General features: G+C 37.5%; 1 protein-coding gene across 4 annotated transcripts in view; it reads right to left on the reverse strand.

Moving 5' to 3' along the window:
- LOC136037862 (origin recognition complex subunit 5-like) overlaps positions 1–27093 on the reverse strand; it is a 98901-nt gene that overhangs the window by 42233 nt on the left and 29575 nt on the right. For all 4 annotated transcript variants that reach the window (XM_065720715.1, XM_065720732.1, XM_065720727.1 and 1 more), the window contains exon 3: positions 11609–11780. In XM_065720715.1, coding sequence (XP_065576787.1) covers positions 11609–11780 — 172 coding nt within the window. The remainder of the gene's footprint in view (positions 1–11608; positions 11781–27093) is intronic.

Here is a 27093-nt window from a genome sequence, read left to right on the forward strand (position 1 = left end):
GTAGACATCCATACAATGGGGCAATAAGAAACATATGACTGGACAAGACAGAAAAAAAGAAGTTTCAGAATAGATCCAGGAAATGTATTTCTAAGTTTTCGAATGATACCCAAACTCCGTGAGACCTTAAACCTAATCATGGCTACATGGTTTCTGAATGAAAGGTTCTCATCAAGCAGGATACCAAGAAACCGGACCACCCGATTCTCTGGTCTACACAAGGAGCCTTGTGACACCTGAAGGTGTGTAAGCTGAGGGAAAGCTACACCAATTCGAGAAAAAATAAGACCAACATTCAAGACCAAGTAATTGGCATTAAACCACGACATAACTCTCTCAAATAATGCCACAAGGTTAGACTTGATATCACATTCCGTCTTCCCAAGGGTCCCAAGAGTGGTATCATCAGTAAAAGCAACAAGAAAATCTTCATTAGAAGAAGTATTGGAACACGACTGAGCATTAGGCTGACACAGCTTGCAACATGCCCAGAGGCCTGGTGTTTTTTACAGCTGAAATCAGATCATTAACATAAATCAAAAATAAAATGGGACCATGAACAGATCCCTACGGGACGCCATAATATACTTCAGAAGGGCTCCGGAAAAGCGGATCAATTGAAATAAGCCTACCAGAAAGGTATGAATAAAACTAAGAATAAGCGTTAGATCTTATACCAATATGTGATAGTTTCCAAAGAAGAATCCGATGAGTCAAGGAATCAAAAGCTTTACGAACATCCAAAAATAAAGCTGCCGGGATATGACCAGAATCTATTGCCAAATGAATGAAATTCGATAAAGCTGCGCAAGCATGCTCCATAGAGTGACTCGCTCGGAATCCAAACTGGAAATCATGCAAAAAATTCTTTGCATCCAGAAAACTAAGAAGCCTGGATAGCATAGCCTTCTGAAAAATTTTGCTAAAAACAGATAGGAGAGAAATTGGCCTATAATTAGCAGGATCACTCCGAGAACCACCCTTATAGAGTACTATAACCTTAGCTCGCTTGAGAGATTCAGGAAAAATATCTTTCTCGAAAGACAGATTGACGAGCTTAGTCAATGGTGACAGAATAGCAGGCAGAATGGCACGGATAACCCTTGTAGGAATTTTGTCTGCTCCTGAAGAGGATGATCCTTTAAGAGTATTCACGATACGAGCTACCTCAAATTCAGAAACAGAATTCAAGACCATCGACTTCAAACATGAGGGTCCAAGAAAGGCTCTGAAATCGCAACGAGAAGTTGCTGAGCTTGCAGAGGAAGCAGTTACCTTTCCTATATCAGTAAAATAAGAGGTAAGCTCTAGCTGAACGTCTACATCTCCTTGGACGGTTTTACCATCGATTTTCAGCATTGATGGAACTGAAAGCAGAGGGGGAGTAGGTCTAAGAACTGAATTAATTAAATACCATGTCTTCCTTACATCCTTCCCACATTCAGAAAATTTCCTATGATAATACTGAGACTATGCCTTCGGACAAAGCGAATTAAATATATTCCTATAGGTCTTGAATCGTACGTGATGAGCTAAAGATGGTGAAGCCCTGTAAAGCTTCCACAAATAATTTTTCCATTTCCAGCTTTTATGGAGACCTGGAGTCATCCATGGATTCAGTGGTGATATCCTTTTCGAAGTATGGGGCGCTGGACCCCGATTGCAAATTTCCAGGATTCCTTCTTTAACTAAATCATAAAAGGAATCAAAAGAGTGGTTAAAATCTAAATCAGAAACCAAACTACCCCATGGCACATCAGCCAGACGAGAATTAAGTAGACTTAGATCAGTATCACTATAACGGATAAATGGGAGATAAGACGGTGATGCTATACGCTGCGCTTGATCAGCACTCTTATATCGGGAAATAGCGGGAAAATGATCAGAAATATCACTAACCAGCACCAAATTATCTAAAACATCTAGTGACGAGAAAATATTATCGATAAGAGACGCTTGTGTTTCTGTAACTCGGGTTGGTAGACAAACTGAAGGTAGAGTTCCCGAAGAGAGCATCATTGACAAAAGATCAATAGTTGAAGCAGAATTTTGATCCAACAGGTTGAGGTTAAAATCACCCATAAGGATTAGTTCACAGGGATGTTTTTGGACTGAGTTCAAAAATTATTCCAGAATTTTCAAAAACGAAGGAATAGATCCACTGGGGGACCTATAAACCAAACCGACAACTAAGTACTTGCGCATTGATTTAATCTCAATAAATAGGGATTCAAAGATTCCTTCCTCATTTCTGCTCAAATCATTTCGGACATTACATGCAAGACGATCAGCAATATAAAGCATAAGGCCACCTCTCGCCATCTGTTTCCTATTCATCCTGGAATATCTGGAAAGATATCCTTTTTTGAATCCAAGAAAGTTTCACTTAATAGTATACCATCAGGAGTTCCATCACTACCGATCCGTTTCAACTCATCAAAAGACGAGCAGAGTCCCTGAATGTTCAGATGAAACACAGAGAAAATATCATCTCGTTTAGAGGAAGCAGAACCATTTAATTGCGAAACATATTTACTTTTAACAAGAGCTAAGAGCTCATATGGCACTTGTGACGAGGCGAGAAGAGCCAAGAGCCAAGAGATCATATGGTATGAGCTCTAACAAAATTCTACGAATCAATAGATTGATTTAAAAAGGAATATAAGAGGCTTAATGCCGGTCAGGATTTAAAATAAGAGCTCTGAGTCACGATGTCCTTCTAAATATCAAAATTCATTAAGATCCGATCGCCCACTCGTAAGTTATAAATACCTAATTTTTTCTAATTTTTGGTCGAATCTGGGAAAACGACTTTACCAAGTCAAATTGTGCAGCTCCCTGACACGCCTATCAATTTTCATCGTCCTAGCACGTCCAGAAGCACCAAACTCGCCAAATCACTGAACCCCTCCCCCCAACTCCCCCAAAGAGAGCGAATCAGCACGATTCTGTCAATCACGTATCAAGGACATTTGTTTATTCTATCCACCAAGCTTCATCCCGATTCCTACACTCCAAGCGTTTTTCCAAGATATCCCCCTTCAACTCCCCCCAATGTCAAACGATCTGGTCGTGATTTGAAAAAAGAGCTCTGAGACATGAATTCTTTCTAAAAATCAAATTTCATTAAGATCTGATCATCTATTCGTAAGATAAATACCCCAATTTTCAAATTTTCCAAGAATTCCGATTTCCCCCTCCAACTCCCCCCAACGTCACAGGATCTGGTCGGAATTTAAAATAAGAAATTCAAAGCACAAGATCCTTCTAAATATCAAATTTCATTAAGATCTGGTCACCCTTTCGTAAGTTACAAATACCTCAATTTTCAAAATTACCCCCCCCCCCTCCAATTCCACCAAAGAGAGAATATCCGGTCCGGTTATGTCAGTTACGTATCTTAGACAGGTTTTTATTCGTCCCATCCAGTTCCATCCTGATCTCACCGCTTTAAGTATTTTCTAAGATTTCCGGTCCCCCCCCCAGCTGCCCCCCACAATTACGCTTGATCCGCTTGAGATTTTAAATAAGAGATCTGGGTTACGAGGTCCTTCTAGATATGAAGTTTCATGAAGATCCGATCACTCCTTCGTAAAATAAAAATACGTCATTTTTTCTTATTTTTCAGAATTAACCCCCCCCCCCCCAATAGATCGGATCCGTTCCAATTATGTAAATCACGTTTGTAAGACCTCTGCTTGCTTTTCCCACCAAGTTTCATCCCGATCCCTCCAATCTAAGCGTCTTCCATGATTTTAGGTTCCCCCATCCCAAACTTCCCCCAACGTCACCAGATCCAGTCAGTATTTAAAATAAGAGCTTTGAGACACGATATCCTTCTAAATATCAAATTTCATTGAGATCCGATAACCTGTTCGTAAGTTAAAAATACCTCATTTTTTCTAATTTTTCAGAATTAACCCCTCCCTCAACTACCCCAAAGAGAGCGGATCCGTTCCAGTTATGTCAATTATGTATCTAGGACTCGTGATTAATTTTTCCACCAAGTTTCATCCCGATCCCTCCACTCTAAGTGTTTTTCAAGTTTTAGGTTTCCCCCTCCCAACTCCCCCCCCCCCGATGTCACCAGATCTGGTTGGGTTTAAAATAAGAGCTCTGAGCCACGAATCCTTCTAAATATCAAATTTCATTAAGATCCGATCACCTGTTCGTAAGTTAAAAATACTTCATTTTTTCTAATTTTTCAGAAATACCCCCCCCCCCAACTATCCCAAAGAGAGTGGATCCGTTCTGTTTATGTCAATCATGTATCTAGCACTTTCCCACCAAGTTTCATCCCGATCCCTCCACTCTAAGTGTTTTCCAAGTTCTAGGTTTCCCCCTCCCAACTCCCCCCCCCCAATGTCACAAGATCCGGTCGAGATTTAAAATAAGAACGGATCCGTTCCAGTTATGTCAATCATGTATCTAGGACTCGTGATTATTTTTTCCACCAAGTTTCATCCCGAGCCCTCCACTCTAAGTGTTTTTCAAGTTTTAGGTTTCCCCCTCCCAACTCCCCCCCCCGATGTCACCAGATCTGGTTGGGTTTAAAATAAGAGCTCTGAGCCACGAATCCTTCTAAATATCAAATTTCATTGAGATCCGATAACCCGTTCGTAAGTTAAAAATACCTCATTTTTTCTAATTTTTCAGAACTAACCCCTCCCCCAACTACCCCAAAGAGAGCGGATCCGTTCCAGTTATGTCAATCATGTATCTAGGACTCGTGATTATTTTTTCCACCAAGTTTCATCCCGATCCCTCCACTCTAAGTGTTTTTCAAGTTTTAGGTTTCCCCCTCCCAACTCCCCCTCCCCCCCCCGATGTCACCAGATCTGGTTGGGTTTAACATAAGAGCTCTGAGCCACGAATCCTTCTAAACATCAAATTTCATTGAGATTCGATCAACCGTTCGTAAGTTAAAAATACCTCATTTTTTCTAATTTTTCAGAATTACCCCCCCCCCCCCCAACTACCCCAAAGAGAGCGGATCCGTTCCGATTATGTCAATCATGTATCTGGGACTTGTGCTTATTTTTCCCATCAAGTTTCATCCCGATCCCTCCACTCTAAGTGTTTTCCAAGATTTTAGGTTTTCCCCCCTCCAACTCCCCCAATGTCATCAGATCCGGTCGGGATTTAAAATAAGAGCTCTGAGACACAATATCATTCCAAACATCAAATTTCATTAAGATCCCATCACTTATTCATAAGTTAAAAATACTTCATTTTTCTATTTTTTCCGAATTAACCGGCCCCCCACTCCCCCCCCCCCCAGATGGTCAAATTGGGAAAACGACTATGCTAATTTGCTAATTTAAGCTGGTCCCATCCCTGATACGCCTGCCAAATTTCATCGTCCTAGCTTACCTGGAAGTGCCTAAAGTAGCAAAACCGAGACCGACAGACCGACAAACCGACAGACAGACCGACAGAATTGGCGATTGCTATATGTCACTTGGTTAATACCAAGTGCCATAAAAACCGAATTAGAATCATTATTCATCTGATTTCTATTTCCAATTGAATTATTAATAATATTTTCAATATCTAAAGGATTATTTTGTAAATCAAGTAAACGATCCCCCAAAGAGTTGATACCAGCCTGGCCACTACTCATGGTGGATGGCAGTTCCGCCCCACGACCAAGCCCACCAGACCACAGGTATAAGAAAAAAATATAAGGAAAGAAGGGTAAAAAATAATATAATCAAGGTATGGATAAAAAATGATAATAAAATCAAGGTAAGAATAAATAAGAAAAAACAGGGAAAGAGAAGAAAAAAGAAACAAGGAAAAACTAAGAACTCCCCCCATACCCCCCCCCCCCCACTGAAAAGTAAAAGCACTAAAACTCACAGTAAATGGGTTTGTTCTAATACTATACTGTTGGTGCAAAAACACAAATAGCAACACAATAAAAAAGACACAATATTTGTTGTAGCAGAAGATACCATTATATAAGTCACTATTACTATCTTTATTGCATCGGACCAAACTAACTCAACAAATAATTCAAGCAATACTTTTTTCTTATCAAAACACGAAAAGTGACCGGACAAAAATAAAAAAATTCAGTCATGTAATCGAGTCCATAGAATTGCCCCGGCCAATTCCTTGCCTTCGCTCAACTATTATCTCGATAAGACCTAATAGTAAAAATGTTATTTCGAAAACAAACTTGAATTTCAAAAATAGCCAGAAACTCCTTAAAAATGACCAAAACAAAAGTTCATTGCCGAAAGTATAATTCTTCATACATGAGATGATGAATAACGTCATAATCACAACCATAACATGAAGGGATAGTTTTGAACTTTACACTATTTGTACATCCAAACACTTTTCAGGTTAACTCCAGTCAGATTGCTTTTCTTTAATAGATAGATAGATAGTTTATTTTAGCCCACCATCAGAACAACAACATGGCGGAGTATAAAGAAATAAAAATGAAAAAGAAAAAGGCGAAAAACAATACTTCAAGATTAAACGATGAGATTACATTCACTGTATACATTCATAGCTCATATATGACGGCAGGAAATCATAAAGGTGCTTAAGGGCACCTTTTCTAGCATTAGTTTCCTGTTCTGCCACAGCTTCACGGGGATCTGGAATTTGATACTTCTTCAAAAGAAATGAGTTTCTCTCGAATAGCGGTATGCGTATCAAAAACTTCAAATATCTACAAAACGCGGACCTAACTTTTAGTCTCTCTGTTTCTGTGAACCATTCCCAAAGTGGGGAAAGGTAAAGGACATGTGGTAATGCCACTGCTCTGTACATCCTCGCCAAAATTTGCCGATTGTAAGAATACTTCAGCGGGGCTAGTTTAGCATAGCTCACTCGCAGGTTAGACACAAGGGTATCAAGGCAAAGAGTTCTTGTAGTTTTCTTATCTCGGCCGTACCGAAGACCTAAATATTTGAGCGATGAAGACTCTGCAATAATAGCACCATCTACGGATACAGTTGGTGCTGGTGCCTCTTGTTTTGCAGAGCTGAAAACCAGAAATTCAGTTTTCTGGCCATTAACTTGTAGACCAATAGCGCTATAACCAGATACAAGCTCATCTAAATTATCCTGCAGTACACTCAATGAGAAACTCAACATAAGTAAATCATCAGCATAGCTTATTAAACTCAAATCACAAGTATCAAATCTTAGCCCGTCAGAAATTTGTTTTTTAACCTTAGAAATCAACGTGTTAAATAATATCGGACTTAAGACGGAGCCTTGTCGAAGTCCTCTCTTTAGTTTAACTGGCTCGCTGAGTTTTTCAAGCCAAAGTTTCACTCTTATATAGCTATTAGAGTACCAAAATGATAACATAGCTACTATATGGGCGTTCACACCGGCATCTAGTAAGGTGTGGAACACAACAGACTGGATTACTGAATCAAATGCAGCGGAAATGTCAACACTACATATATGTACGGATAACTCAAGTGAATCAGCCTTGGCAAGAATACGCTTTAGAAGTCTATGGGCAAAAGCACAGCTGAGATGCTTTCGAAACCCAAACTGCCTGTAGTCTATCACACACTTTGATATAACTTCGCGAAGGACCAATTTTTCCAGCACCTTGCTCAATGTACTTGAGACAGTAATCGGCCTGTAGCCTCCACAATCATTTGCGTTTTTTCCTTTCTTCAGGATGTTTGTAACGACTCCGGTACAAAACGATTTGGGGACGGTGGCACTATCTATACACATCTGAAAAAGTAGTTACATATGCTGGATCAAAAGCGGTGAACCATTGCGCAGATGATTACTACTGACACCGTCAAGACCTGGAGCCTTGTTAACCTTTAACTGGCAAACAGCCCTCAAAACATCATTCACGAATATAAAAAAATAATTTCTCTTTTTCAGCAGTAAATCAAGACGCGATTTAAGCGATTCATCACATTCCTTTAGACCCGAAGACCTTCGAATAATGTCTTAACCACTGTTCCTCAGGTATCATGGCACATGGCTTGGACTGCACTTTACTACTTTTGAATTTTTTCCACATATTTTGTGGGTCACGGATAGCCTCTTCCGAAGCAGTTTCTGCTTCCTTCACTTTCAGCTCATCCACATATGCTTTGTATTCTCTTTTTGTTTTACGAAAGAGATTGAAGACAGTGCCAGTCCTCGGCATGCCGGAGTCGCGCCACACAGAATACCACATCTTAGACCTCCATTTGGCATGCTTCACGTAAGGATGGTCGCTCCATCCTCTTTTTCTTGTACCTTTCCTAATAGCTGCACTAGGTACGGCTGCAGCCTCAGCAAGTTTTAGCGCGTGAGTAATTTCAGCGCAGTATGTATTGAGTGCATTCTTGTCATCGCACCCATGGACAAGAAGCTGAAACGGGACTTTTATTTTGTCGCAAATTTCGTCCCATTTCGACTGGTACAGACTGAGGTTAATCTTTTTCCACTCGCGTCTCTCTGTATAATCTGGCCTTTTTGATTTCACATCGTGACTAAAAGGAACATTAAACTTAAGACCAAGATGATCACTTGTGGTATGCTCTGAATCCACATGTACAGGCGAGGGAATAGAAAAGTTAGAAAAGACGTGACCAATATTACTTGTGCTTCCTGAATTATGAATGAACGTAAAGTTTTGATCTTTAATATATGGAGAACAATCAGTCGGAATACATGCCATAAGAACGTCCTGTAACTTTCCTTTCGAGAAGGGGTAACACTGGAAGTCACCGCAGACTAAAAAACGCGAGCTTCCTAGCCTACGGAGTAGCCTTCCAATTCGACCTCGGCATACCGTTTTTCACTATGATCCATGTTCATGTTAGTTGGTAGGTATACATTGATTAGCGTGAAAGCACTTGGGCCTGGGAACTCGACTGCTATATAGAAATCGCACGACTCAAGTTTATGACAGTCTATGCTCTCGTCAACGAATATTGCAAGTCCACCAGTAGGTCGGCCCCTGGCGCTAGAGCGCTTAGCCTCATGAATGTGCACGGATTTATTAGGAACTGATTGAAAGAGGCCGAAGTTATCGGTAGTTAACAAGTGTTCATGGACGCAAACAATATTATATGCGAGGCACAAGTTCTTGATGTAGTCCAATTTGGCAGCATTATGACCGTAAACATTGCGGCAAAATATAGACAGTTCATTCATTTTCTTGTTTGAGGAGAAACTTTCTGCATTGCTCGTCGGACTGCTGGGCACTGTAGACTAAAGCTAGGGTGGCTATTATTAGTATCAGGGCACAAAGCGCATTTCACTGTTTGGGGGTCGCAAGAGCTTTCTCTACTGTTCTCGTGGGGTCCAGCACATCTGGAGCATCGCATGCTATTGGTACAATCTTTAGCAAGATGATCAAATGACTGACACTTGAAGCATCGATTGGGAATTTGTCTGAATGGGAGGACGTTGATGTGAGTATAATCAATGAATAACCCATATTTGACTGCTGCATTTCGGGAGTCAGCGTAACTAAAGGTAAGTTTGATTGTCTCAGATTGACCATATCGCTTGGCACTGACTAATTTGGAGTTAACAGAGAGAATATCATCATCTGTTGTGGCATGGGGCACAAACTTGGCGATCGCGAAGAACTTTTCCTCACGAAAAGAAGCACTTATATCAGGGGAGGACTTGAGGGAGTTGGCGAGAGTAGCTGTCGACTTGGGGCTGTTCATGTACGCAACCAGGCCGGATTTAGTCTGTTGAATATGATAAATGCCTCCATCATTAGCGTGTCTTTCGACAAACTGCTTCTGCTTGGAACAGGAATCTATTTCTGAGGTAGGTACATTGCTGATGAAAACCCGGTGTAAAGATTTCTCGGGCTGAGGGAGACGAGGCCAATCATTCTGAGACGGAAGGATAGATTTATACTGTTCCATAACACTGTCAATCATATCCGTGCATTCGTTATATTTCAGACACAATGTTGTAAAAGTGTCTTGTGGAATTTTCGGTACTTCAGATAATTTCCAGATGGTGAAGCGGGTCTTAAATTCAGGGAGTGAGCTCAGTAATTTCACAGTATCATACATGTCACTGGCTAGGGTTTCCCTCGAAGCTTGACTACGTCTTTCTTTCACATACAGCTCCCCAGAATTATCCGCTATCTCGTTCATTTTTTCGTGGTTTTCACGGATAGCATCTCTCGTAAAAAACTTCACCGCTGTATTCACTGTTGCACTTTCGTTACGCTGTCTTGATATCGCAGCGCCGTTTCTATAAAGTTCAATACCGGCGCATAAACATAACTGTAGCCAGCCATGTTTACGTCACTACCGTAACTATTCTGCAATCAGTCTTCTAGCAAGCACAAGTCGTTACCCGTAGGGCAGGTTAATAATAATCCAAGAGTGCCTATTTAAAGTGCCCGCACCGAGCGCTGAATGAATACTGAATACCCAAGTTACTGAAATAACCCAGGAACAAGGGAAGTGTAAGGACCCCCTCACCTATTCCCCGCAATTTACGAATAACTGAATACCGGCGGGTACAATACGGCACTTCCGGGGGGTTCCTTCCCCTCTTCTGCTTGTTCTGAGAAAAAATCAGCACTTAATGAATGGCACTTAATGAAACTTTCTAAAAGTAACCTGCCTCACTCCTTTACTCCACCTTCCCTCTCTTCTTCCTCCTTTCCTCTCTTTTCTTTTCTTTGTCTTTCCTCTCCTTCTATTCCCTCTCTCCTTACATTCAATTTAAGTCTACAGAATATCAAATATGTGAAATCAATAGATGTTGACACCTTGATAAACCGTCACACAAGTTTTAATTAAAAATTGGTATTTTGCCAAATACTGCGAGATCTAGCAAGTGGGATTAAAATTCATACCTCAGACTATCAGGTATGTGAAAATGAAAAATAATCCGATTAGTTTAGATGTTGACACCATGAAAGCTAGTTCAGTACTGTATTGTTCAGTACTAGATTGAGAAATTTGTGTTTTCTGTAAAGAGTCCTTTAATTGAGATGGGGAGTGTAGATTTTAGCGTAAACGCACCATATTTTATTTCCAGGGATATAAGTAATAAGCAAGCAAAGCATTCATTTGTATCAATGATGCATGCTGGGTGCACAAAAATATGTCCACGTCACCCACAAAGCAAGGTAAATAAAATAAAACTGATTGAGAAACTAATATCAGCAGTATTTTATGAACAACTGATTTATCCTAACATAAAAATACCAGACATATGCATAAAAATACATCTTCAATTGCATTTTCATTTTGAAGTTTTAAAATTTATAATAATTACATATTATATCGCGTAGCCTAATAGCTGACGTGAGTAGCAATCATACCTTTTGACAATCATACCTGTCTAGGAGCGGGAGCGCCAGAAACCTAAAAACTCCCTCTTTCAAGGGGAGGGGTCATTTTTTCACATAAAAAGGAATCTTATTATTTGATCCGATGCACAAATATTTAGTTTTATAGTAAGGGACTCGCCATTTGTTAGCTTTGTTTTACCTATTATGACAAAATAGACTTCAAGCTAGAAAACTATCATGTATTTTTTACATAAATAAGGTATTTTTGTGTTACAGATCCTCATAGACACATTGCTAGTCTTCCCTCTCCTGCATATGCGGCCTTGGCATTTAAAAACATACCTGCAATTTGGTTGAGTAAAGACTCCCATATATTCCTTAAGGTATAGGCAGCTCCACAACTCACAGTTGCGTGTTCGATTCCATTGAAATTATGTAGAAAATGAGAAACAACTGCTTTCTTCCCAGTGGATGGTAAACCATAGAGAAACAAACTAACTGGCAAACAAGAAGACTGAAAAAAAAATATTTTAGAGTAAATACATGTTGAAACTGTTCAAGTAATATATAGTTTCGTGACATAATATTAAAAAAGTTTATTGTAGTAAATTTATAGGATTATTTTAAGTTTTAATAATGCTTAGAAAAAATATAGGTGCTTTCCAGGATGTCATATATTCTGTATAGAAATATATTCATAATTTTAAGGCGAAAGGTAAAACAAACAAATAAAAGAGAAAACCCACCTTAATTCCTAAAAAAAAAATAACAATCAACATAATCTAGCTTTTTTTCCTTAACCTGTGTACTTGCTGTAGTCGATATATCATACAAGTACCGTACAATCGCAATAAAAAAGACAGCAAAGTGGTAAATCTGTACGAAATCAGTACCAAAAAAAAAAAAAAAAAAAAATACATCTTACACGTTCAATACATGTTGAACATGTTGAAACTATTGAAGTAGGTCTTACAGAGCACTGCCTCGACACCTTTGAAGGGGTTGCAACCGAGGTGATGGGCATAAAATGAATATTGAACCATGTACAACAGATGAGGTAAATAAAATTGTAGCATCAGTTAAGTCGAACAGCGCAGGAATAGATAGACTAAGTCTACGGGCTTTGAAATCCATACTACCACCCACAGTAGTGCCCACATTAGTCTATCTGATAAATCTATCTTTTAAAGAAGGACAATTTCCTGATCCATTGAAGCTAGCAAAAGTTGTCCCGCTGCCGAAAGCAGGATCACTTACCGACATCTCGAACTGGAGACCCAAATCGATTTTGCCAGTTTTGTCAAAAATTTATGAAAAAGCAATGCATAAAATACTCTATGAGTATTTAATGAAATGTGGATTTTTATCAGAGACGCAATTTGGTTTCAGGCAGCTCATTCAACTGTGCATGCTCTGGAGGACCTGATGGATACTGTAAGTAGTGAACTAGATAAAAGAAATTTTTGTATGTGGATTTTTATAGATTTTAAAAAAGCTTTTGATACAGTAGATTTTAGCATTTTATTGAAAGATTACGTTGCCTAGGAATAAAGGATGATTGTCTTAAATGGTTTGAATCTTATTTGAATGGAAGGTTTTTAAGAGTGATATTAGATTGTTCGATTTCTAAATGTTGTCCAATTACTTGTGGAGTTCCACAGGGTTCAGTCTTAGGTCCGCTATTATACCTTATATAATGTGATAGTATGCAGTTTTACATACCACAAGCCAAAGTTACTTCACTTGCAGATGATACTGCAGTTACAGTTACAGGAAAGACTCTCAATGAACTTACTGATAATGCTAATGAAGCATTAAAAGGACTGCATACATTCGTCTCTCTAAGTAGGCCTGCAATAAATACAACCAAAACAAATTTTATGACATTCACTAGAATTGGAACAGCGCCTACCACTTCTCCAGGAGCTATTATATATAATGGAACTACTCTAGCAGAAGTTCAAGAAACTCAATATCTGGGATTTATAGTGGACAATAAACTCAGCTGGAAAAAACATAGTGATGTGATTTCATGTAAAGTTTCAAGAGGTGTTGGGATGCTGCGTAAACTTAAGTATTTTTTCCTACTAAAGTGATGCTTAGTTAAAAATATATATATATATATATATATATATATATATATATATATATATATATATATATATTCACAGGTGGGACACAGGGACACAACTACAATGGCGCGTAACTAATATGGCGCGTAACGACTTACGCGCACGGGGGGCTTGGGGGGTGCGAAGCGCCTCCATCAACTAGGTGTTGATCAGAGAAGGCAATCGATTGCCTTCTCTGATGTATCTTTGGGTGTCATATAACTTGAAACTCATCGGATTTTACGCAATAAGGCTACCAGGAGAAATTTTCTTTAGCAGAAAAATACGCTAAAGCACGGAAAATCAATGGTTTTTTTTAAAGTTTGTTCTTTCAACTTTCTTGTTAAAAAAGGCTCTTTAAATCAAATTTGATCAGAATTCTGCAAAATTCATGTGAATATTTCTTATTCAATCAGCTAATTTTGTGCGTATAAAAAAATTAAAAATAAAAGAAACTATTATACGAGTTTGGTCTAAAGCAGACCAACTTGGGAGCTTTCAATTGCTGTTCCAGATTCGTTGTCCTTGTACAGAAGACCCATTGGCTGAGTCCCGTCTGAATTTTTTTTCTTTTTTCGCTCATGGGCCAAACAAAGACTCTCGAAGGGGTCGGATTTTTTGCCTCTGGGAGGGGACGAACGATGGTTGCAATTAATTTTAAACATGATGATTGCAAAAAGATATGCTATAATTCTTGTGATATGCTATATGCTATATGTATATATATATATATATATATATATATATATATATATATATATATATATATATATATATATATATATGTGTGTGTATATATATATACATATATATATATATATATATATATATATATATATATATATATATATATATATATATATATATATACATTTATGTGTGTGTGTGTATGTGTGTATATATGTATATATACACACATAATTTTTTTTTCATTTTTTTGTTTTTTTTTTCTTTTTTTTGTGTGTATTTAATGAGTTAGTATTATTGATGATTAAAATAACATGAATATAGTCGCTATTACAGGACAGAAGGGCCTTTTTGTGGCTAATTGATATGTATATGATATAAAAGTTTTAAATAAAAATTTACCTACCTACCTTTGAATGGGGGTAAAATATAGCGAGGCTACATACAAAATATAATAGTGTTACTATTATTATTCTGCAAGTTATGAAGCAAGAATTGTTTCCTTAACATGTGTAATTGTTGTGGTCGATATATGATACAAGTACCGTGCCATCTCAATAAAAAAGACACCACTCTGTACGAAATCAGAACCAAAAAAAAAAAAAAAAAAAAAAAAAAAAAAAAAAAAAAAAAAAAAAAAAAAAAAAAAAAAAAAATCTACTTTTTACACGTTCAATACATGTTGAACATGTTGAAACTATTGAAGTAGGTCTTGCAGAGCACTGCCTCGACACCTTTGAAGGGGTTTGCACTATCTTTGAATGGGGGTAAAATATAGCGAGGCTACATACAAAATGTGTTACTATTATTATTCTGCACGTTATGAAGTAAGAATGTTTTCCTTAACATGTGTACTTGTTGTGGTCGATATATGATACAAGTACCGTGCCATCTCAATAAAAAGACAGAAAAGTGGAAAGCCTGTACGGAACCAGCACAAAAAAAAGGAAATGATCTACTTTTTCAATACATGTTGAACGTGTTGAAACTATTCAAGTAGGTGTTGCAGAGCACTCCCTCGGCACTTTTCAAGGGGTTTGCACCATCTTTGCCATGGATGAGGTTAAGGTGAATGATTGATCCTTTTATATAGAATAGCAACGACTTTGAAGTATTCTCACCTTGTGTATGGAGGGACGTAGCAGGATTTTCCTTTTGAGGGGAGCATACTTCTAAAGAAACCTTTCATATGGACAAATCGACGGAAAATGAAAGCGATTATACTAAAAATCAAATAATTCACTAATTTCATCTTATTGTTAATTTTATCTAATAAAGATCACAAATGCTATCTAATAAACAACGAATACGCGATATGGCACCATCTCGTATATGAGGATGCAGTTTTTTGTCAAAAATTGTCTTTCATTTTAAAATCATGGTCTGCTGATTACAAAAAGCACTTAGATATCGCAATTTCCTTTCAAATGAGCCCTTAGTCAGCTCTATATGTGGTGTTGAGGACACATCAGTACTATCCATGCGAAGAAGTGATTTTCCTCGATATTTAAGATGAAAAGGGGGGCGGGGGCTTCAAGTTCGAATCATATGGTTTTTGGCAATAGCAATTCCAGTGGTTTACTTTTTGTGTAGACCAGACACCACTTTCAAGGGGCTTCCAGATATTTTTCGAAATTCCATATTTTTAAAATAATGTTTTGCTACCAAAACTAATCGAAATAATAGTTAGCATTCTTTAATCAGCTACAAATGACAATTTTTTTCACGGTTTTGTTTAGACACATTTCAAAATTTTCGGTTACTATGGGCCATTTTTTGTGCATTACCATGTTGCTGCTATTGCTGGAAACATGAAAGGCGCGACTTTGCCTTGCCATTTGGCTAAAAAGTTAGCGTCGAAAGGGGCAACGAGGGGATTTTGAAGGACCTAAGGATCATGTTTGTGCCTCCATCAATATGTATTGAAGGATATTATCGAATTAAACTTGATAAAAGTGCAACATGTCGAGAGGCCTCGGGCCGAAGTTTTACCTCTAGCCTGTTTTGAATCAAATTAGGCCCTAGCACGTTTTCGAGCAGTCATCCAATTTTTTCTGGTGTGTACCTCAACAAAGAATATATCAGCGCCTCAAAATTATCAAAATTGTGCATCTCATCAGCAAACTTTTGTGCAAACTTTCGGGCATCTGAAACAATACACAGGCATCAGCTCTTGAAGGAGTATCAATAAGCGTTAAAGTTCTCTTTAACGCTCATGCCTCTTAGTTAAAACACTGATTTTCTTGCTGTGGGACACATTTCTCCCTCTCAAAGGGAAGCTCCGAATTCATTTAGCAATGACATAATTATTAAAGTTTAGGAGCAACATATGAATTCGTTTTTCTATCTCAGTCTAAGATACAGGAAAAGAAATAAGAAATTCAAGAGAATCACAAAAAGAAATGGTTTGTAGAAGTAGATGGCATCACTTTTGAACCAGGGGAAAATGCTTCTTTTTGAATTTCTAAACTTTACTGGTTATTATTCTATGATAATAGTTTGCCAATCGGGCAAGGAAACAACCACACACCCATTTGGAAGAAAACACGCACCTCAAAGAAACGAAAGCTTGGTGAAGCAACTTTAATATGAAAAGTAAAAATTGTTACGAAAAAAGTCATAGGATATTTAGGATATCTAGGACGGCATATAATTTAAACATTCGGTTATCTTTTTTACATTTAAAGCACAACATTTATCATATTTATTTTTCAAACTCCTTTTTTTCTTTCTGAATAAAATACTAGTGCTGAAAGCATCCCCTCCTTCCTATTCCCATGCTAGGTCTGACTTTTTGCTCCCAATTTTTTTGTTTGCTAGTTTAGCTGATGTCCATTGACTTTTCCCAGTGTTGACCTCATTGTGACTTTTGTTCGCAAGGTTATCACTTTGTTTCAGGACAATTATGTAAATCAATACTGGTTGAAGCTCCTTAATTAAACTGTTATAAATTCAGTTTATCCTAAGCTCCCATTGATCTAAATTAATACTAATACCCTCATAAATAATCTTTTTTATTTCTATAATTTCTCTGAAACTTTGCAAAAGTCATACAGACATATCTACAATTTTTGCCTGATCAAATAAAAACTGTGATGAGGAAAACTAAATACGTGTTCTGCTACAGCTGGTGACCAGAGCTGGGGCCTGAGGTTTGGTGACCTTTGTTGCTTGTTCAATTAAATAGTCGTCACTTTTAATGGATTCCCATTTATATACTGAATGTTGAGAGGAGAGTGACCCTACTATAGACATTCGCTTTGGTTTTTTTCTCATGTTGTAACATCAGTGCTGAAAGTTTGTTTATACTGTGAGTTGTACTTGTTTATTTATTATTTTTTTCCTTTCCGTGTGTTTAGTTGTCGTGTTTTTGTGTCTGTGTGTGTCTGTTGTTTTTTTTAAAACAATTTTTTTCTGTTGAGAAAGGCTCCCAGACATGGGGCCGAAATATTCGAAATATTTTTTTATTAAAGTGTTGTAGTATTTCATTTTTTTTGTTCACTGCTTTGTTGGAATTAAAACCCTTTTTTCTTGCAGAATTTTTCGTAAATGGAAAAGCAGTGTGGTCTAAAAAATTATTTAAAAATCACTAGCCCTTTTTCTAACTCCAAACGAACTTTTCTTACATTTTCCCCCAGAACCCAATTTATTCCCAAACTACGGGTTTACTAATGGGAATAGTTTCGTCCTCTTATTTGACATAACCTTTTAGAATTTTATCAAAAATTCTGCTTTGGGTAGTTTTCCATTAGAATATTCTTTCTGGGCCTGTTTTGTAATTCATATTAGGTCCATTTGCAACCATGAGCATCATTCTCTGAATGGGTTTTTGGAATGTTTACACAGTATTGATTCCAATCTACTCTTTATACTGGAGGTCGAAGACGAATTAGGGAGGCTTCTTTTGTTCAATGTCTCATCCTAAAAAATAGGTTTCTTAGCTTGAATTTCCTATCTATAGGACACCCACTCATATTATCAGGGGCGGCTCTTGGGGTAAGCAAAGCAAGCAGTCACATATGGCGATGAGCGACAGAGGGAGCCTTGAGCAAAGGACGCTCTCTGTGGCAAAAGGTGTCAGAGGCGCACTCTGTGTCGGAGGGAGAGCCCACCGCCGGGTGCCATGTGACTTAATCAAGACAAAAATTATTGGATAATTGCAGAGCATTCAAAACCGATTTTAATCACCTAAAAAATGATGTGTTATTGTTGGCATGAAATTGCCTCAACTTGAACAATCCCTCTTGGTGCAACGCATGTCGGCTGCTAGTGATTTTATGGCACTAATTTCAAATTTCTCAAGGAGAATCGTGTTTATGTAGGGCAAGTGTAATGATAAATCGAATGAAGCACTTCGATAATGCCAAGGACTAAATTTACATTTAAGTCCCTCTAATCGAGTATTGGTTCTGATTTGAATCCCATTCTGATTCGCACAAGCTCATACAAAATTAATTCAAATCTTACAGTAAAACCACTCTGTAACAGACGGTGAGAGAGTAGAATTGAGGCCTTGTTGCCTTTGAGGTACCATATTAAAGAAGTAGATGCCTTATACGAAGCTTCTCAAGACCAATAACTCGATGGATTTGGCAGGAACTCCACCTTGGGACTTGTTAAGAAACTACAAAGCTTCAAGTTTCTCTTTTATTTAGCAATATTGCACGAGATCTTAAACAAAACAAATATGGTAAGTCGTTGCAAAAAGTCACGAATGATTTGCAAAGTTTGATAGATCCAATAAAAAGAGTGTAATTATTTCTAACCAAGATGAGATCTGATGAAGGAGTAAACAGCGTGATCGCCGATGCTAAGGAAGTTACAGAAAAAAACATCGGTATTGTTCCTGAAATTGAAAAAGAAACCACAGTCCGCCAACGGAAAATAAAAAAAAAAAAATTTCTTATGTGGGGGACGATAAAACTGTAAATTCTGGAGAACATCCATTTAAGGTCAATTTCTTCTTTGTCGTGCTAAACACTACAATATCCTCAATAAAGGAGATATTTGAGCTAATGGAAAACCATAGTGAAAGTTTAAATTTCTCTACGACATTCAAAGCTTGCAGAATTTCGCGGATAAAGAAGAATTGAAGAAATCCTTTAAAAATCTTCAAACCATTTGAGTGTTTTGAAGACTGCAATGTGAACGGCGACTAGTTGTTTGAGGAGTTACAAATTTTCGCGGAAATGCTGCCGACTAAGAGTCCCCCAGCTCAAGGTTTGTCGTATATATCAAAACATGGTTATATGGACACATTCCCAAACGTTTTCATTGCACTAAGAATTTTACTAACATTTCTAGTATCAGTTGCCATTGGCGAAAGGAGTTACTCCAAGTTAAAGTTAGTAAAACTTACTTAAGATCTACGTTGAGTCAAGATTGACTGAATGGGCTTGCACCCACGGCCATTGAAAATGACGTGCTAAGCGAATCCAATACGGACAGACTGCTCAATGAGTTTTCAAACATGAAAGCTAGAAAAATTTGTTTTTAATAAAAAAAAGTTGTATGTTGAATTGTTTTATAAGTAGTATGTTCAACCAATAAATTGTTAATCATCTTCTACCTATCCATTTTTAATAAATCACCTTGTTGTTTATTGACACATTCCATTTTTAATACTTAAGTTAGAATTATACTACATCATAAATATTTATTTATCTTATTGTCACATTTTTCACTAGAAAACCCTCCATACCTTACTTTATGGGCGTATAACCATATTTTGGTTTACCAGAGGGGGGGAGCCAAAGAATAGTCCGCTTACCCCATAAAACCGTCTAAGGCCGGCCCTGTATATTGCTCATTATTTGCATTTCCAGTTAAACCAGCCCTCTTTTGTGATTGAAGCATGATCATGTCTATACTTTTAAGAATTGTTCAGACTCTTATATAGCCTTTAAACTAAATCGCACAAAGACATTTCAAACCGTAGTTACTGGAATCATTGAACCAATAATAGAAAAAAGCTTAAAGGAGGCAAAAAAAGGAAAACGACAAACCCTATTCTTGAGTAAACCCCATTAAGGAAAATTAGAAATTTCAGAATATTACCATATATCCCTAGACCATATATCCATTTCCTTTAAAGATGAACTAAATGTCAACCATTTTTCCAATCAATAAGTGATGTATTCAATAATTTTTCTATAATTTTTCTGTAATTAGTACTTTCCCATATCTTCGGGGTAAGAGCCTGGGGTTAAGGGGTGGAAGTGCAAGGGTGCTATCAAAAATAGTATTTTCTTTTAATAGAAAATTAGGAGATTGAAGGAGATAAGGAGTTCTCTGTATGTAAATATAGAGAAAAACAGACAATTATATGCGTTCTTAAACATGTTATTACTTTGTTTCATTCTTGCTTCAACTTAAGCAATTTTCACTTTTTCATATTATAGTTTAGGAAGTTCTCAAATATCCTGTCAGTTCTATATTCTTTAATGTGAGCTCTATATGTGATTACCAGATTTGTGTTTACCAGATAACATCATTTTTCCGAAAGAAAAAAGTGGTCATGAGATAATGCTAAAATATTTCCCGATTCTGGTTCTAATTAAATGATAAAAAAAACAAGTTATTTTTAACTGAAAGTAAGGAGCGACATTAAAACTTAAAACGAACAGAAATTACTTCGGATATGAAAGGGGCTGCTTCCTCATCAACGCCCCGCTCTTTGCGCTAAAGTTTGACTCTTTCTCTCAACTCTTCTTTTTAAAACAGTAAAAAACTTTAGTGTAAAGAGCGGGGCGTTGATGAGCGGGGCGTTATACTATTCTGTATAAGAGGGGTTACTCCTTCATTAATCCTCCATTCTTCGTTTTAAAATTTGAATTTTGGACACAATTCTTTTAAGAACGACTCTTTAAACACAAAGGTCGTTTAATTAGAATAAGAAGATTTTTTAATGAACAAAAGTTCCAATTGCCTACTTACTTAAACTTCAAAGACTTGCGATTAAAACTTGTAGTGAAACAAGAGCTAAGAGCTCATATGGCACTTGTGACGAGGAAAGAAGAGCTAAGAGCCAAGAGATCATATGGTATGAGCTCTAGCAAAATTCTATGAATCAATAGATTGATTTAAAAGGAAAATAAGAGGCTTAATGCAGGTCAGGATTTAAAATAAGAGCTCTGAGTCACGATGTCCTTCTAAATATCAAAATTCATTAAGATCCGATCACCCACTCGTAGGTTATAAATACCTCATTTTTTCTAATTATTCCTCTCCCTTTAGCCCCCCAGATGGTCGAATCTGGGAAAACGACTTTATCAAGTCAATTTGTGCAGCTCCCTGACACGCCTATCAATTTTCATCGTCCTAGCACGTCCAGAAGCACCAAACTCGCCAAATCACTGAACCCCTCTCCCCAAATCAACCAAAGAGAGCGAATCCAGTACGGTTCCGTCAATCACGTATCAAGGACATTTGCTTATTCTATCCACCAAGCTTCATCCTGATTCCTCTACTCCAAGTGTTTTCCAACATTTCCCCCTTCAACTCCCCCAGCGTCAAAATATCTGGTCGGATTTGAAATAAGAGTTCTGAGACATCAATTCCTTCTAAATATCAATTTCATTAAGGATCCGATCACCTATTCGTAAAATAAAAATACCCCAATTTTCACGTTTTCCAAGAATTCTGGTTTCCCCCTCCAACTCCCCCAATGTCAAAGGATCTGGTCAGAATTTAAAACTAGAGCTATAAAGCGCAAGACCCTTCTAAATATCAAATTTCATTAAGATCTGGTCAACGTTTCGTAAGTTAAAAATACCTTAATTTTCAAAATAACCCCCCAACTTCACTAAAGAGAGCAAATCCGGTCCGATTATGTCAGTTACGTGTCTTAGACAGGTTTCATTCTTCCCATCCAGTCTCATCCTGATTAGCCCCCCCCCCCCCAAATACCCCAGATAGAGCGGATTCGTTCCGGTTATGTCAATCATGTATCTAGGATTTGTGCTTATTTTTCCCACCAAGTTTCATCCCGATCCCTCCACTCTAAGTGTTTTCCAAGTTTTAGGTTTCCTTCTCCCAATTTCCCCCCCCCCCCCCCCCGATGTCACCAGATCTGTTCGGGATTTAAAATAAGAGCTCTGAGACACGATATCCTACTAAATATCAAATTTCATTGAGATCCGATCACCTGTTCGTAAGTTAAATATACCTCATTTTTTTCTGATTTTTCAGAATTAACTCCCCCCCCCAACTACCCCAAAGAGAGCGAATCCGTTCCGGTTATGTCAATCATATATCTAGGACTTGCGCTTATTTTTCCCACCAAGTTTCATCCCGATCCCTCCACTCTAGGTGTTTTCCAAGATTTTAGGTTTCCCCCTCCCAACTCCCCCCCCCCAATGTCACCAGATCCGCCCAGGATTTAAAATAAGAGCTCTGAGACACGATATAATACTAAATATCAAATTTCATTGAGATCCGATCACCTGTTCGTAAGTTAAATATACCTCATTTTTTTCTGATTTTTCAGAATTAACTCCCCCCCAACTACCCCAAAGAGAGCGATTCCGTTCCGGTTATGTCAATCATATATCTAGGACTTGCGCTTATTTTTCCCACCAAGTTTCATCCCGATCCCTCCACTCTAGGTGTTTTCCAAGATTTTAGGTTTCCCCCTCCCAACTCCCCCCCCAATGTCACCTGATCCGCTCGGGATTTAAAATAAGAGCTCTGAGACACGATATCCTTCTAAATATCAAATTTCATTGAGATTCGATAACAAGTTCATAAGTTAAAAATACCTCATTTTTTCTAATTTTTCAGAATTAACACCCCAACTACCCCAAAGAGAGCGGATCCGTTCCGGTTATTTTAATCATGTATCTGGGACTTGTGCTTATGTTTCCCACCAAGTTTCATTCCGATCCCTCTACTCTAAGTGTTTTCCAAGTTTTAGATTTTCCCCTCCCAACCCCCCAACCCCCCAATATCAACAGATCCAGTCGGGATTTAAAATAAGAGCTCTAAAACACGATATCCTTCTAAATATCAAATTTCATTGAGATCCAATCACCCGTTCGTAAGTTAAAAATACCTCTTTTTTCTAATTTTTCAGAATTACCCCCCCCCCCCCAACTACCCCAAAGAGAGCGGATCCGTTCCAGTTATATCAATCATGTATCCAGGACTTGTGTTTGTTTTTCCCACCAAGTTTCATCCCGATCTCTCCACTCTAAGTGTTTTCCAAGTTTTAGGTTCCCCCTTCCAACCCCCCCCCCCAATGTCAGCAGATCTGTTCGGGATTTAAAATAAGAGCTGTGAGAACGATATCCTTCTAAATATCAAATTTCACTGAGATCCGATCACCCGTTCGTAAGTTAAAATACCTCATTTTTTCTAATTTTTCAGAATTAACCCCCCCCCCCCCCCCAACTGCTCCAAAGAGAGCGGATCCGTTCCGGTTATGTCAATCATGCATCTAGGACTTGTGTTTATTTTTTCTACCAAATTTCATCCCGATCCTTCCACTAAGTTTTTTCCAAGATTTTAGGTCTCCCCCTCCCAACCCCCCCCCCCCCACAATGTCACCAGATCCGGTCGGGATTTAAAATAACAGCTCTGAGACATGATATCCTTCCAAACATCAAATTTCATTGGGATCTGATCAACCGTTCGTAAGTTAAAATGCTTCAATTTTTCTATTTTTTCCGAATTAACGGGCCCACGACTACCCCCCCCCCCCCCAGATGGTCAAATCGGGAAAGACTATTTCTAATTTAATCTGGTCCGCTCCCTGATACGCCTGCCAAATTTCATCGTCCTAGCTTACCTGGAAGTGCCTAAAGTAGCAAAACCGGACCGACAGACCGACAGAATTTGCGATTACTAAATGTCACTTGGTTAATACCAAGTACCATAAAAACCACATGGACGACTTTCGTGCTTCAAAGTCTGATAAAAAAGGAAATGCTGTGGAAGATAATTTTTAGTAGGTTTCAAGAAAGAGATAAAAAACTCTTAATATATGCATTTTTTCTGAGAAGAATGATTGTGATTCTTTGCTAGTTACTACCTAGTACATTGCTTAGTCTTCTGTTTCCAAATATTGGTCCACCAATCTTTTTTCTAGCATTTCAACGGTTAAATGTCAACAAGATTGTCGATTGTCCAATTTGTAAACAGAAAGTTTTGTTTTCAACCGAAACGGGAATTATCTTTGCACAGGTCCGCGCAGTTGGAAGAAAGACGTCCCTACGAAAAATGATCTCTTAAGACTTGACTCATAAGCACAGCAGTGTGATTCGGTGAAAGCGACATTGTTAAAGAGCCAATATGTAGCTTTCAAATACATGTCGCAAATTCTCGTTTCACTGCCTTTATTTGATTGTTTGCTTTCTATTATTCGCTGGAAAAGCCGAAAATTTTACATGTAAATGTCATCAATTGTTTTAAGTTTAAAGGGAGCCAATAATGCTGCTAAAGCTTACAATATCCTCCTTTCAAACAGTTCGTGGTAACGAACTGTAGTAAGGAGCGACCCGGCTCAATAGTAAACGAAACTCTAAAAAACAGAATTTTGATACCAATAGTTACACCAAAAGAATCGAATTTTAATGCTGATTTTAAATATATAAGTTTCATCAAGATCAGTTATACCCATCAAAAGTTACGAGCCTGAGAAAATTTGCCTCATTTTAGAAAATGGGGGGAAACACCCCCTAAAAGTCATACAGTCTTAACGAAAACCACACCATCAGATTCAGCGTATCAAAGAACCTTACTGTAGAAGTTTTTAAGCTCCTATCTACAAAAATGTGGAATTTCGCATGTTTTGCCAGAAGACAGATCACGGATGCGTGTTTATTTGTTTGTTTTTTTGTTTTGTTTTTTTTTTCCCAGGGGTGATCGTATCGACTGAGTGGTCCTAGAATGTCGCCAGAGGGCTCATTCTAACGGAAATTAAAAAGAGTTCTAGTGCCCTTTTGAAGTGACCAAAAAAATTGGAGGGCACCTAGGCCCCCTCCCACGCTCATTTTTCCCAAAAGTCACCGGATCAAAATTCTGAGATAGCCATTTTATACACCATAGTTGTAAAGCCTAATAACTATGTCTTTAGGGACGACTTACTCCCCCGCAGTCCCCGTAGGAGGGGCTGTAAGTTACAAACTTTGACCTGTGTTTACATACAGTAATGGCTATTGGGAAGTGTACAGACGTGAGGGGTTACGTGGAAGGATATTTCCATAGAGAAACTTCTCATAGGGGAAGAGAATTTCAATGAAGGGGGCCCAGGATTTTCTAGCATTATTTGAAAAAACAATGAAAAAATAAATATGAAAAGTTTTTTCTACTGAAAGTAAGGAGCAGCATTAAAACTTAAATAGAACAAAAATTAATACGCATATGAGGGGTTTAGCTTTCGTTATACCTCCCTCTTTACGCTAAAGTATTTTTAGTAATTTCAACTATTTATTCTACGGCCTTTGTGATTCAAGGGTCATTCTTAAGGAATTGGGACAAAATTTAAGCTTTAGTGTAAAGAGCGAGGTATCGACGAGGGTTGAACCCCCTCATATACGCAATAAAAACATACGAATATAGAAGTTCGTTACGTAAGTTAATTCGTAAGTTACTTATATTTTTTACCAATAGAAACGTTTGTAAAAAATTAAAGTTCTAGTTTCTTTTTTAAGTAATCAAAAAATTGGAGGGCAATTAGGCCTCCTCCGTCGCTCATTTTTTCTCAAAATCTTCCGATTAATTGCAATTAATTAATATGCAAATTTCGTTTTAGTTATTTATGTGCGGAGAGCAAAGATCAAAACATGCATTAATTCAAAAACGTCCAGAAATTAAATAAAAAACAAGTTTTTTTAAATGAAAGTAAGGACCAATATTAAAACTTAAAACGAACAGAAATTACTCCGTATATGAAAGCGGCTTTTCCTCCTCAACGCCCCGCTCTTTACGCAAAAGTTTCTTACTGTTTTAAAAATAGAGTTAAGAGAAAGAGTCAAATTTTAGGAAAGGAAAAGCCCCTTTCATATACGGAGTAATTTCTTTTCCTTTTAAGTTTTAATGTTGCTCCTCACTTTCATTTTAAAAAAAACTTGTTTTTTTATTTAATCTATAAGAAGCAACGTATTAGTATTAACATTGGTCATTAAACCAGTTATTAAGTGATAAAGCTGTTCCACGCATTTTAAATAAAATCTTTATTTTTCGGCTTAGATATCTTTTGACAAGGGTCATTCTTTACTTGCAGTTTGTTACTTTAAGTACTGTGAATGAAGATGAGCGAACAAGATAAATATAATATATTTTTCACGGAATTTTGTTCATCCCCAAATAAAGTTGCCATGAGTTTATATTCTGAATTTTGGCTACAGGTATTAAAAAACAAATTGTTCCGTCTTGTTGGTGTTAAATGCTGTTAATTATACAGCTGTTATTCTACAAAACCTAGTTTTTAAGCGTTGATTTGACTGCGTTTCTTGTCTCTGAGAGGAAAAAAGTAAAGGAAAAAAAATACATTTTGTGTTAATTTCAACATTTTAGACCTTCCAAATATAAACGATATTAATTAGCGGCATTTCATTTCGGACAGCTACTTGTGAAAGTTGTTGCATATTAAATATTTCACAGAACTGTTTACAAAAGATGTAAATCCTTTTATTCAAATTTTCGCTACATTGAGTGTTTTTCAGTCGTACCGAAGACAAAAACAAAACTAGTTTTTATAACGATTTGACAAATAAAAACCAAGAATCACATAGCAAAAAATAAACCAATAGATATACGGAACATCGGGTGAATCAATTGTCACAGAATTAAAAGAAATTGACTCAGAAATACGTAAAAAAAAACGTAAAACCAGTCTTAATACAACTTTCTATGAAATATATTCATGCGATGATAATGTGATTATAATGACGTATTCAAGTTGTGGCTAGATAAACGGCGTTAAGGGACAATTCTTATCCAGCTTAGAATTGCAGCCGACCACCCGTGGGGCCTTTTAAGGGGGCACGGGGGCCTTGATCTTCCCCTGAAAATCAGGGAATATAAAGT

Source organism: Artemia franciscana, chromosome 2 (assembly GCF_032884065.1).
Source record: "Artemia franciscana chromosome 2, ASM3288406v1, whole genome shotgun sequence".
Classification (NCBI taxonomy): domain Eukaryota; kingdom Metazoa; phylum Arthropoda; class Branchiopoda; order Anostraca; family Artemiidae; genus Artemia; species Artemia franciscana.